The sequence below is a fragment of the Staurois parvus genome, unplaced genomic scaffold, assembly GCF_062004578.1.
Source record: "Staurois parvus isolate SC_StPar_1 unplaced genomic scaffold, SC_StPar_1.0 ptg001754l, whole genome shotgun sequence".
Lineage (NCBI taxonomy): Eukaryota > Metazoa > Chordata > Amphibia > Anura > Ranidae > Staurois > Staurois parvus.
The window spans coordinates 977,501-990,000 of record NW_028319550.1 but is presented as its reverse complement, the minus strand read 5'-3'; the positions used below and the strand labels follow the sequence as shown (position 1 = coordinate 990,000).

The 12,500-nt window shown below is 48.0% G+C and overlaps 1 protein-coding gene and 1 long non-coding RNA gene across 3 annotated transcripts; one reads left to right on the top strand and one right to left on the bottom strand.

The window, feature by feature from the left end:
* Positions 1-280: 280 nt before the first annotated feature.
* On the bottom strand, positions 281-7,614 carry LOC149434425 (uncharacterized). 2 transcript variants are annotated; one of them, XR_016308668.1, is made up of 4 exons: positions 5,300-7,614; positions 5,010-5,130; positions 4,624-4,897; positions 281-4,267 (listed from the first exon to the last, which is right to left on the bottom strand). It is a non-coding gene; the product is annotated as an uncharacterized LOC149434425 (long non-coding RNA). The 2 variants fall into 2 exon arrangements; XR_016308667.1 differs by having other exon boundaries at positions 5,010-7,614.
* Positions 7,615-8,108: 494 nt separating this feature from the next.
* On the top strand, positions 8,109-10,799 carry LOC149434424 (uncharacterized). Its single transcript, XM_089663706.1, has one exon. The coding sequence runs from the start codon at positions 8,145-8,147 to the stop codon at positions 10,797-10,799; it is 2,655 nt and encodes an 884-aa protein (XP_089519832.1). The 5' UTR covers positions 8,109-8,144.
* The last annotated feature ends 1,701 nt before the right edge of the window (positions 10,800-12,500 follow it).

Below are 12,500 nucleotides of genomic sequence, written 5' to 3'. Positions count from 1 at the left end.
TCCCTTACAATTTGCGCAAATTCAAAAGCTATTGTCATAAATTAGGACAGGAACAGATAAGCAATGGATGAGTCAGTCCTTGACTAAATCAACTTCAAACCCAACCCTACTCCTAACCCACACCCTACCCAAAACTAAAAAACCACCCCCTACTCAAAACCCTTCTAACATTCCACTGCCTCCTTGTAGATAATCATGTTAAGACTCCCATGTGCTACTAAACACATTACCATCACTGTTGCGGAGAGGTTGGTGGAACAGAACACACAGAGAGCAGTGGTACATACAAGGCTTTTATTGAGTGATATGGAGGAAACATGATGAGTATATCTGGCAAAATAAAAGTTAAATCCATACCATAGAGTGTCACAGATGACAAGACTTACCAAGTTATTGTAGGCAATGCGGGGGCAATAGTCCGTTGCACTGTCTATGTTAAAAAGCAAGGTGGTAGACTGTCAGGCAAGGAGTTACGTCCGAGTAGCACACAACAGACAGACCTGGGGCAGGCAATGATTAAATCCAGGTTATATCATCAGCACAGGCGTGGAAGATAACAGGGCAGCAGAACTTGAGCAGGCAAGGGTTAATTACAGATTGAATCCTCAACACAGGGGACAGCACCCAGCAGGCAAGCAGAAATCAGCTTGGCAAGGATTAAATTCAGGTTGAGTCCTCAGCACAGGAGGTGGCACATGACAGTGCGGCAGAACTCGGGTGTGCAAGGATTAAGTCCAGGTTGGATCATCAACACAGGGGGCGGCATCAAGCAGGCAGAGAGGAGAGAGTTAAATCCTTTGCACAGGGTAGCAATTCAGGGACTCACCAGCCAGCAGTGGCACCAACAGAGGAAGTCTAGGCAGCTATTCAACAACTCCTCACGGGTCTTCAGAGGGCTGTATGTCTTGGTTGCAGTTTCAAGATCACACAGGCAATGTAGAACCACAAGTCCCAGGATTGCGCAAAGCACAGTTCAATGCATCACCTAGAGAGGCCTGCAGCCAGAAGTTACTCTGTCCATCCTGAATTAAGCTCTGCCCATTCTCCCCCCAAGCACCCAATGCCAACAAGTCTGGGTTTTCACAGCCACAGGACACCATGATGTCTGCGCTCCCTCCAGAGCTCAATCTCATTTTATACCCCCTGCGGTCCATATGAACTCCAAATTTTAAGTAAGCAGACCAACTGACTAATAGACACATGTGTTGATTTCAAAAAACACTAAAATAAAAATAGAAAATCTAAAATTTCTGGGGAAATTGTGAGAAGTATTCTTGCAGTCAACCGTAACAAAGTGATTGATGAAATGTAAGCAGTGAACATGGCAAGCCTGATAGTGATAAATGAATTTCAGATTGTATTTTGCAGCTCACAGTTAGCCTGTTGACTCAGCTGCCTGTCAATCATCTTTGGTTGCTATAGCAAGTCACTCAGTCAGGAAGCTGACAGACTTTTATAAACACACTTCTCCAACTTGGCAAATTCACTGGCAATTACCATATTTAAAAACTTTTTATTTTTATAAGTATAAATGCTACTACTAAGAGCCTTATATTGTGATAATCAATAGAAGCAGAGCTAAAGTTTGATGTATAGTATGTCTCTGAAATATTAAAAATGAAGGCACAGTTACATTTTAAAAATGTAACTTAAAATTTATGGTGGCTCTGAGTGAAGTTTCACTTAAAGTCAATGTGAGTGGTGATGTTCAAAAAAATGTTCATATTGTGAAAACTATCAGGAGTATGGCTTAGCCGTGAACATTTTTAGTGACAGCCGATAGCTGAATGTTTTTATATAAGATATGTTTAGGTGGGCTTGAAAATGACAGAGTGATGGCAGTTTACAAATCATGTTATGATTTTTCCTTCAACCCTGTAGCTGTGCTCTGCTTCCACTGTAGATGCAGCATTCATTCCTACTGTAAAATTTAGCAAAAAAAAAACAGAGATTAATCTTAAAAAATTCAGCAAAACATTCCACAAAGTGATAGCACAACAATCGTGAACAATACGCACGTTTCCGTATATTACTTGTCTATGTAGTGTAAAAACTGTAGTATTATTTAGGGTGGTAAAATTGGCTATAATAATAAAAAAAAGAATAATTATATATATGTGTGAGAAAAAAATAAGTGTTCCTAAAAGAAGACATAATAACAGGAAGGGGTCGCCATTCAAGAACACTTATTAACAGGAAGGGGTCTGCTATGCAAGAACACTTAATATTTCTTATCTCCATCACAATCACTCTGCTGCCTCCTTGTGGATGATCATGGTATGACTTGCCTATGTTATGATAGGCATTACTCATGCTCTGCTGCCTCATTGTGGATGATCCTGGTATGACTCCGCCTGTGTTACACACATATTACTGACATTATGCTGACTCCTTGTGGATGATCCTGGTATGGCTGTCCTATGTTACTATACATATATTACTGTCACTCTGCAGCAGCCTTGTGTTTGATCCTGGTATGACTCCCCATGTTACTATACACACATTATTAATAACACTATGCTGCCACACTATCAACTAACCTCTGCACCCTTACAACAATAAAAAAAAAAAGGTAATAACCAATAGAAGACAACAGCAATCAAAACCACAAGCCAACAAAGAGCGCGCACAATAAGCACATACCCTGACCCTAAAAAAAAAATGTTAAACAGCAAATACATTGGCCTGGCTTTACACAAGGGAATGACAGGCCCTTATTGCTGCTGTGTATGAACAGGACTGCACAGCAGCAAAGAGGCTGGTATTTAGATGTGTACATGTGTCTAAGGCAAGGACATTGTTTAGTCTGCTGCACAGTCCTGTTGCTTGTTCAGATATAACAGCAAATACTTTAGTACATCCACCCTCAGACACATGCACACAATGAAATATCGGGCTCTTAGTTGATGCACAATCATGTTTGTTCAGAGACAGCAGCACAGAGGCTGGTATTCCATTGTGTGCATGTGGCAGAGGAAGGCCGGGATCAAGTCTTTGCTGCTCTATCTGAACAAACAACAGGACTGTGCAGCAGATTACACATTGTCCCGGCCCTATTCAGCCACATGCATGCACAAGAATAGCAGCCTTTTGGCTGCTGCATCTGAACAAACAGGACTGTGCAGCAACAAAGAAGCAGCCGTTCTGATGTGTGCATGTGGCAGAGTAACGCTGAGCCAATGTCTCTGAACACACAATCATGACTTTGCAGCATTAAAGAGGCTGGTATTCCATTGTACACATGTGGCTGAGTAAAGCCGGACCAACATCTAAGCAGCTGCACAGTCCTGTTTGTTCAGTTAAAGCAGCAAAGACTTTATCCCGGCTTTCCTCAGCCACATGCACACAACAGAATACCGGCCTCTTTGATGCTGCGCCTGAATACACAGGATTGTGCAGCAGCTCAGACATTGGCGAAGGCTTCAGGTGGTTCTAAAGGCTAAACATGTTATACCTTTATGTATTCTCTGCATTAAGGTAAAAAATATTCTAGTAATCGTTCTGCCTCCTCACCGCCCCCCCTTATACCTACCCGAGTCCTGTCATGATCCAGGGCTGTGCACATTTACATCAGCTTTCTCCTCTCTGCTCACAGAGGCAGTAGTGTGAGCCATTGGCTGATGCTGCAAATCAAATCCTGCAAGCACAACGGGGTCAAGCTTCTCTGTATGTGTCAGCAGACACCCCCTGCTTATCTCAGAAATGAGCCGCAGTTGTGCCGAATATTAAGTGGCTTGCTACTGGGGACAAAGAAGAGGAAGAGCTTAGAATGCTTACTGGGGACTCCAGAAGAGGAGATTTGTGGCTGCTTTGTGCAAAACCATTAAACAGAGCAGTTAAGTATAATATATATATTATTAATTTTTATTTTTTAAATAGCCTTTAAAAATTCTTTACTCAGCTGCATACAACCACAAACACACCAGAATTCAAGCCTGATATTAAAGTGTCTTAGCTGCTGCAATCTTTGCCTGTTCAGACTGAGCAATAGTGAAGAGGCTGGTATCTGGTGTGAATGTGTGAGAGTGTAAATCCTAGCGGATGCACAGTCCTATTTTCTAGTTCTGAAAGATCAACAGCGAGGAGGTTGGTGTCTGATATGTGGTTGTAAACTCATCCTACCTTAAGTCACAGGGTGTCCTTGCTGCTCCATCACTTCTTCCCATAGTCCAACCCAGGAGAAGTACTCTGTAGATGACGGGACGTCTCTGACATCTGGCAGGCAGATCACAGCTTCTCTCTACTCTGACCAAGAATGAAGAGTATTCTGAGCACAGAGAAAACAATCATAAGACAGTGAGTAACCATCTATGCCTGGAGACACCATACACCCCCATCCCACCCCTCTATCTCACTGTCCCACATCTGTCCATCTATGCCTGGAGACACCATATACCACATCACTCCCCTCTATCTCACTGTCCCCCATCTGTCCATCTATGTCTGGAGACACCATACACCCCCATCCCTTTGTGTTTGTGAACTACCTAGACTTGTCATAAAAATGCATCGAACAACATGCACCAAACCCAAACTCTGGGGCCAGCAGCAATCCCCTCCGCATAGCCACACTATCAAGCTAACGCCCAGACCCCCAAAGCCTGATAACATCACGCAGCTTACAGGGGATCCTGAGTCGGATGGCTATAGTCAGCAGCAGCTTCCATCGGGCCTGACTGGTCCTCTTGAGTAAAAAACTGAAGCCTTGCTACACAAATTATGCGCAATAGTGCCAGAGGAGATTACAGTTGCCTCTTGAAAATTATCTTCTGATCTGCTTTGAGATAGAAAAGAATTGAGCCATCGTGCCCATCAACTAGAACATATGGATCTGGTGACTACGGTCTTGGAGGGCCATGAACAGGAGGTGGATGATCTGCATGCTGAGATGGACACCCTAAAAGATAAATTGAAAGAAGCTGAGAATAGAGCCCGAATATACAACATAAACAGTGTCAGCTGGAATCAATAATAGCTTCAGCCTCGGCTGAATTTAAGCAGGTACCTACCCCATAGAACCGTAGGTTGTTAGATCAGGCTTGCCTGGAACTGGATCTCTGTTTGACTGAAGATACCAGAAAAGTGATTTGTGCCAATAATGAGCACTGGTAGGGCCAAAGAGAATGGTCTCTGTAAGAAAAGAAATTCACACACACCAAGCCTTTCAAAGAGCAATGTAAATCTTTCATTAGACTCCATATATATTGTATCACAGAATGGACTTTGACTGGATACTTGTAAAGGCTGTGTATGTCAACAATGTAGATTCTCCCATACAGCAAAAGTGGGTAACTGTTACCTGTATGATAGTAGAAGCCGGTGCTGTTCGTACAGAGAAATAATTGGATGCTATTCCTGCCTCTTCCAAGTATACGAATATTGTGAGTTCAGTTCTATGATAGATACACAGCTTTGACATGCATGTATTCAGATTCTAATGAACTCATTCTGGGTATCATAGAAAAGGAATTAATCAACATGTAATCCAAGAAACAACATGGAGTTATGGCAAACAAAACGGCAGACAAGAACAACATAAATTTCCCTTCCATAACCCTATCCCTTTTACCATTAGCCGCCCCCCCTATGGGCGAATGGTGGGCAACAAATGTCATCAGCATTCAGGGTGGATGCCATATGATGTCCTCCCGCACATGCACAGATTGGGCTGCTGCAGAGCAGCGCGATCTGTCACCGGCGGTGTAACTCGGACACGGATGATGACAGATCGGAGTACCGGCCCCTGTTGCCGGTACCATGTGACCTGCTGTGAACAATCACATGACAGTTGTGTCCAAATCACAGCTAAGCACCAAAAAAAAAAAAAAAAAAAATGAATCTATGACATTCAGGTAAATACTTGCTTATAGCAAAGTAATTCTTTCCTATACGCTAAATTTAAAAAAAAAAAAATAAAAAAAATTACTTACCAAAATTAGTACAATGATACTATGGTAACATTGTACTACTTTGGTCATAGTGAACTATTAAAAAAAAAAAAAAAAAAAAATTTTTTCATACTGTCACCATTCAGTGTCCCTGATCACAGCCATGCCAGTTATATGATGACGCTGTACTGCACTGGTGACAGGATGTAAAAAAAAATTTTGGAAAGACATTATTTTAAATTTTCAACAAAATAATGACCAAAAAAAAAAAAATTCAAAAAAATTGACATTCCTATTATGAAGTACGTCGGACGGTCTACTCTGCAAAAAGGGGTCATTTGGGGGATATCTGTACTGTTCTGACATTTGGGGGATATCTGCACCGTTCTGACATTCTTGGACCTCAGGAAATGACATTGGCTGTCAGTACTTCAGGATTGATCAATATTCAGATCTATCCCATAGATTGTGAACTCTATAACTTTCCTACAAACTAAATAATACATCTTAATTTGTGTTATTTTAAACAAAGACATGTAGCAGAATACATCTCGGCCTAAATTTATGAACAATTATTTATTTGCAAACTTTTCTAAAATAAAAAAATAAAAAATTGTGTTTTTATCCAAAATTTTGGTCTTTTTAGTTAATTTATCCAAATATAAAAAGCCCAGCGGTGATTAAATACCACCAAGAGAAAGCTGTAGTTGTGTGAATAAAATGATAAAATGTTAGTTTGGGTACAATGTTGTATGACCGCGCAATTGTCATTCAAGGTGTGAGAGCGCTGAGAGCTGAAACCTGTCCTGGGGGGGGTGGGGGTGACAGTGCCGGTATGGAAGGGATTAACAAGGATCTATTGAAGGAAAGTCTGGAGACAGCAGCTGCAGTAATAGAAAAGAAAGAAAATTATTTTTGTAAAAATTTAAAAAAATAAAAAAAAAAATAAAAAAAACCATGAAAATAAAGGTGTATTTGTGAGGAAACAGCGGTGACCTTTCCCTGACAGAATGTGACAGGACGGCGCACTTGTCAGTCAGAGTGGGGCTGTGATGCCAGCTGCTGATTGGCCAGGAGGGGGGTGACAGTGCCCATCAGGTGTGTGAGGGTGAGTCTGAAGCCAGCAGTGGCAGGTGAAGGTTGTGTCTGGCAGAGCTCCGGCACCGGCTGCTGATTAGGCAGAAGATGGAATCCTGCAGCCCAGGAAGGTGTGAGTCTGGCTATGAGGAAGGGGATGAAGAGGCCCCTGTCCTCACTACGGATGAGAGGCTGTTCCTTGGAACACAGGCCGTAGTCAGTTGGGGGAGGCCGCAGCCAGGTGAGAACCAGGCCGCAGCAGCAGCGAGACAGGAGAAGGTCCAGTTACTGATGGAGAAGCTATGCCGTGTCTTTGAGGTGGGGATGGCGCACTTGGCCAAGCTGAGGACCTCCAGAGACAACATGAACAGTAGCAGGAGGAGCAGCTGCAAAGCTGACATTGACAGGCTGAAGGGCCTCTGTGGTGACAACTTGGATTTACTGAACAATTTGTCCAAAAGTGGCCCCGGGCAGCGTGAGTCATTGGTGGACATATTACACAGAGTGAAAGCGGCCAGTGGACTAGGCAGCCAGGCCTCTCGCAGGGCCAGGGATGGACTTTCACCTCAGGTGACAGGGGTGGTGGAGACCCCAGAGGTGGGAGCTGCAGCTGAGGTGGACCCCCCCTTACAAGCAGCAGAGAGTGATACAGATACGGACACAAGTCTGACTGAAGGGGTAGTGGATCCCATGACTGGAACACAGAAGGAGGTGACTGCCCAAGCAGACTTTTCAGTCAGGAAACCTGTCGTTGTGGTGCAGAAACTGACAGAAGAGTGTGGAGCAGCAAGTCATGTGAAAGGTGTGAAGAAGAAGCAGCGAAAGGTAAAACATGAACATTCACAAACAGTATTGTCATCGAGTGGCCGCAGCAAGAAGGCGCCGGTCTCACAGACGGCATCTCCTGCACGTAGGCAAGCTTCAAAGGCTTCAAAAATGCCGCCCGAGGCTTCCAAAATGGCGGCCGCAGCTGAGTGTAAACTCGGACCCGCCCAGGGTCATTGCCAGGCTACTGTACCAGCTTCTAAAATGGCGCCCGCAACTGAGTGTGAACTCGAACCCGCCCAGGGTCATTGCCAGGCTAGTGTACCAGCTTCTAAAATGGCGCCCGAAGCTTCTAAAATGGCGCCCGCAACTCCCGCCCAGGGTCATTGCCAGGCTAGTGTACCAGCTTCTAAAATGGCGCCCGAAGCTTCTAAAATGGCGCCCGACGCTTGTAAAATGGCGGCCGCAGCTGTGTGTGAACCCGTACCCGCCCAGGGTCATTGCCAGGATAGTGTACCAGCTTCTAAAATGGCGCCCGACGCTTGTAAAATGGCGCCCGAAGCTTCTAAAATGGCGGCCGCAGCTGTGTGTGAAGCCGTACCCGCCCAGGGTCATTGCCAGGATAGTGTGACAGCTTCTCATACGGCGCCCGCGGCTGAATGCATGCAAGGACCCGCCAAGGGTCATTCCCCAGCTAGTCAGCCGGCGCCCGGACATTCTGATATCCCTACAGCGACACCCGAAACGGACGGTATCCACGGACCCGCCCAGGGTCACTCTACCGCTCATCGGGAGGAGGACTCTGATCTACGAGTGCAACTGGAAGAGGGAGGAACCGGCGCCGTGACACCGAGACCGAAGAGGAACTTACCTGCATCCCAAGCGCCCCTGACATGCGGACAAAGCAATGTGCCAGCTTCCAAGATGGCGCCCGCGGCTGCGCACACACCCGGACCAGCCCACGGTCAATCTCAGGCATCACAGTCGGAGGCAGAGGCGGAGCACAGCAGGAAACCAGAAGTAGGCGTGGCCAGCGCCGTGACACAGGAAGTCACACAAAAGACACATGAATCCGAGGACTCAGGGACTGGTGAGACTGTACACACAGGGAAAAAAGGTCCAGAGTGGGGGGACTGTGAGCCGGGGGTGTTGGAGACTCCTTGCCCTGCTACAAGTTACATCAGGGAGCAGGAAAGGTCCCAACAACAGGAAGTCTGTACAGAAGTGGTCCCTGGTAATGCCGATATGGCGGTCTTAGGTGCGGGGTGTGGTGTGGACTCTCCCTCCCCTAAACCCCCCGCAGGTCCCCAGGACCTCTGTGATAGGGCCCCTACAGGTAAAACGGGGGAGGTACATGGGCAGAATGGTTCTGGGGCATCCGCTGCCCGCAAAAATCCTGACAAATGTGTAAAGTCCCAAAGGAAGGCTGAAGTGTCTAAGTCTGCCCCTGTCCCTGCAAAAGCTGCTGACAGTGCCCGGAGGGAGCCCCAAGGTGCCAAAGTTGGTGGGGTGCAAAACCTCCCCCCGGATAGTTCCAACACGGTGGCGTCCCTGCAGGAGGGTAGATCCTTTGCGGATGTCGCAGGTGCCAAAGTGAGGCAGGAGCCCTCCCATGGCCAGTTTGGCCCCCAGTCTTTTGCAATGCCCCCAAGTTTCCAGGGAGCTGGGACATGGTCCAGAGTTACTGGTGGTCCAGAGAGGAGAAGACGGAACGTGGTCCAGCTTAAGTGGCAGGGGGAGGGTCCATGCCCAAGTAGAGGGGAGGTGGTGGACAGAGTCCTCAGCCTGGGCTTCAAAGTCGCGGATATATTCGCGGTCATACACCCCCATGGTACGTCTGAATTTGATGTCAGCTTCCTAACCCCTATATTAATGGAATTTTTTTTCATGAGGTACGATTTGGTCAAGTCACAGACGGCATGGAAGGGTTTCAGACTGGTGGCGATTTCCAGGCAGGAGGAGGTCAAACAAGTCACCGTCATGGTAAGAAATGAGTCTCTTCCTCAGGAGGACATCGTCACTTGGTTGAGCAGATTTGGTCAGCTCCAGGGTCCGCTGAGGAAGAGACTGGACGAGAAGGGTATCTGGACAGGCACGTGGACTGCCCATGTAAAGCTGGGTAGGAGGGGCCTGTCAGTCTCTCACATCCCTGCCAGTGGATTCATCGGCAGGGATCGCATCCTGGTTTTCTACCCAGGACAACCAAAACTGTGTTTTAAATGTGGGAGCCCGACCCATTTTAGCGCAGACTGTACGGTGCAGCGATGTATCCGATGCAACGGAGTGGGTCACGCCGCAGACGTCTGTCACATCATCGTCTGTAACTTGTGTGGGGTAATAGGCCACCCCTTTAGTCGCTGCCCCAAGGCCTTTAGAGGCCATGCAACCGGTCAGGAGGAACCTCGGCCTCCGAGGGAGTCTTCGAGGACCCATACTGCTGCCACATCTCAGGATACTGTCACAACTGCCCCGCCGGTTAGGAGGAAGACCCCGGCACAACTAAGGAGATCTGAGAGGAGGAGACAGGAGTCTGAGCATGCAGGGCGTGCCAGTGTTACGGACCAGGATAACTCTGAGGTTGAGTGTCAGGCCAATCAGAGTGAGGTCCCACCTCCCCAGATAGAAAACCTTCCTCCTTCCCCCCCTCCCCCTTCTACTCCGTTGGTCCCTCGGCCCAACACTGAAACATGTCAGGAGGAAGCGAGCACGGTTTGCACGCCGGTGCCCCCTGCTGCCGAACATTTCTGTGGCGCCCTCAAAGTCCCAGAGGGGGGAGGTGTGCAGGCCCCTAGTACACAAAAACGTACCAGGAGGCAAACAAAGGAGCTGACTCCCACCAGTGGTGAGAGCGCAGGGGAGGTTTCTAGAGATGACTGGCAGGCACATAGAAAGAGGAGGAGGAAGAAAACAAAGGGGGCTGTGGAGCAGCCTGGTGTGCCCCGGTCTGGTGGTCATCAAGGGCCCCCGGATGATGGTTTTCTGCACCTCAGCAATATATTTTCTGTGTTGTCCTCGGAGGAGGACGAGGACGAGCAGTCCTCGGTACATGAAATGGACGCTGTGGATTAAATGTTTTTCTTTTCTGTATGTCAAGGTTGAGCATAACCACATCAAACACTAAGAATGGCTGTACCCGCTCCATGTCGTCTCGCGACCATTAATGTCGCGAGTATTCGCTCTACGGCGGCTCGCTACATGGCCTTTGATTTTCTCAGCCGAGTTGAAGCTGATATTTTATTTTTGCAAGAGACCTGGCTAGCATCTGTGGCGGAGATGCACCTTGCAAAGAGGGAGTGGAGGTATGGGCCCTCCCTCTGGTCTCTTGCGGCCGAGCCCTGTAGTGGAGTTGCGGTCCTTTTTAAGACCGGTTCGGTGGCATGCCGACGAGTGGTTGAGGTGGAAGTCGGCAGATGTTTGGTGGTAGACGCTGTCGTGAGGGGGCAATCCCTTCGCCTTATAAATTTCTACGGCCCTCAGTCCAAGAGGGCGAGGAAGAGCCTCCTCACGGCAGTCAAGCCCTATCTTTTTACGTCCCAGCAGGTGGTCTTCGGCGGTGATTTTAACACCATCACTAGGCCGAAGGACAGGGCAGGTGCCGGAGGCCCCCTGGGATACGATAGCATCTTTCTGAACAGCATAGTCAGGGAGTCCGGCTTGGTGGATGTGCACGTTCGACACTTCCCCAACCTCACCGGTTTCACGTACGCCCGAGGTAGTTGTAAGAGTAGACTAGATAGGTTTTTTTTGAAGGGGGACTCTGTCTTTGTGGGCCCTGTGCTACAAACGGTAGAGTTCTCCGATCACGTTTTGCTATCCGTCACTCTGAATGTTGCCGAGACCCCTCAGAAAGGGCGGGGCTTGTGGCGTCTGAACGTGACGCTACTGGAGGACTCTGCTGTTAGGGAAGCCTTTGAGGCCTTCTACACGGATCAGGCCTCGCTCCTTGAGAGCGGCTGCTCCCGCCTCGAATGGTGGGAAGCAGTGAAGAAGAGATCTGAGGGCTTTTTCCGTGGGGTCTCAAAATACAGGGCAGTCTCAAAGTACCGAGCCTACCTGGGGCTGCGAAGGCAGCTAGACCGCCTGGTGTCCTCGGGAGGCTCCCAAGAGCAGATATCCACTCTAAGGCTTCAACTAAGGGAGTGCCAGTATGACCGTCTCGCCTCCCTCGTTCTCGAGAGGGACTACGGGAAGTTTAACTCCCCGGACCCTTACAAGAACTGCGGTGAGGCGACGAGTTCGAAGGTCATACACGGCCTGATCGACACTTCGGGAGTCCTGGTCCGGTCCAGGCCGGGAATTCTGGGTGTGGTCAGAGACCACTTTTCGGGCATCCTGGAGCGGAAGCAATTAGACATGGAGAAAGCCAGACGTTTCCTTGACGAAACACCGCTGCCGGCGATGTCTGACTCTCCCGACTCTTTGACAGAGAGGATTTCAGTGGCTGAAGTAGAGCAGGCCATTGACTCGTTGTCATCCAAAAAGACGCCGGGACCCGACGGGCTCTCGGCAGAATTTTATAAAACCTTTAAGAGTCTGTTGGCTCCTCATTTGACGGAGGTCTTCAACGCATGTTTGGCCAAGGGCCTGCTGCCTCCCTCAATGAGAAGGTCGGCCCTAATCCTTCTGTCAAAGGGGAAAGATCCGTCTGTGGTGGAGAATTGGCGTCCCATCGCCCTTCTCAACACAGATAGAAAGGTGTTGGCCAAGATACTTTTCGTACGTCTGTCAGCTGTGGCTGATGGGGTACTGTCTGCGGCACAGCACTGCGCA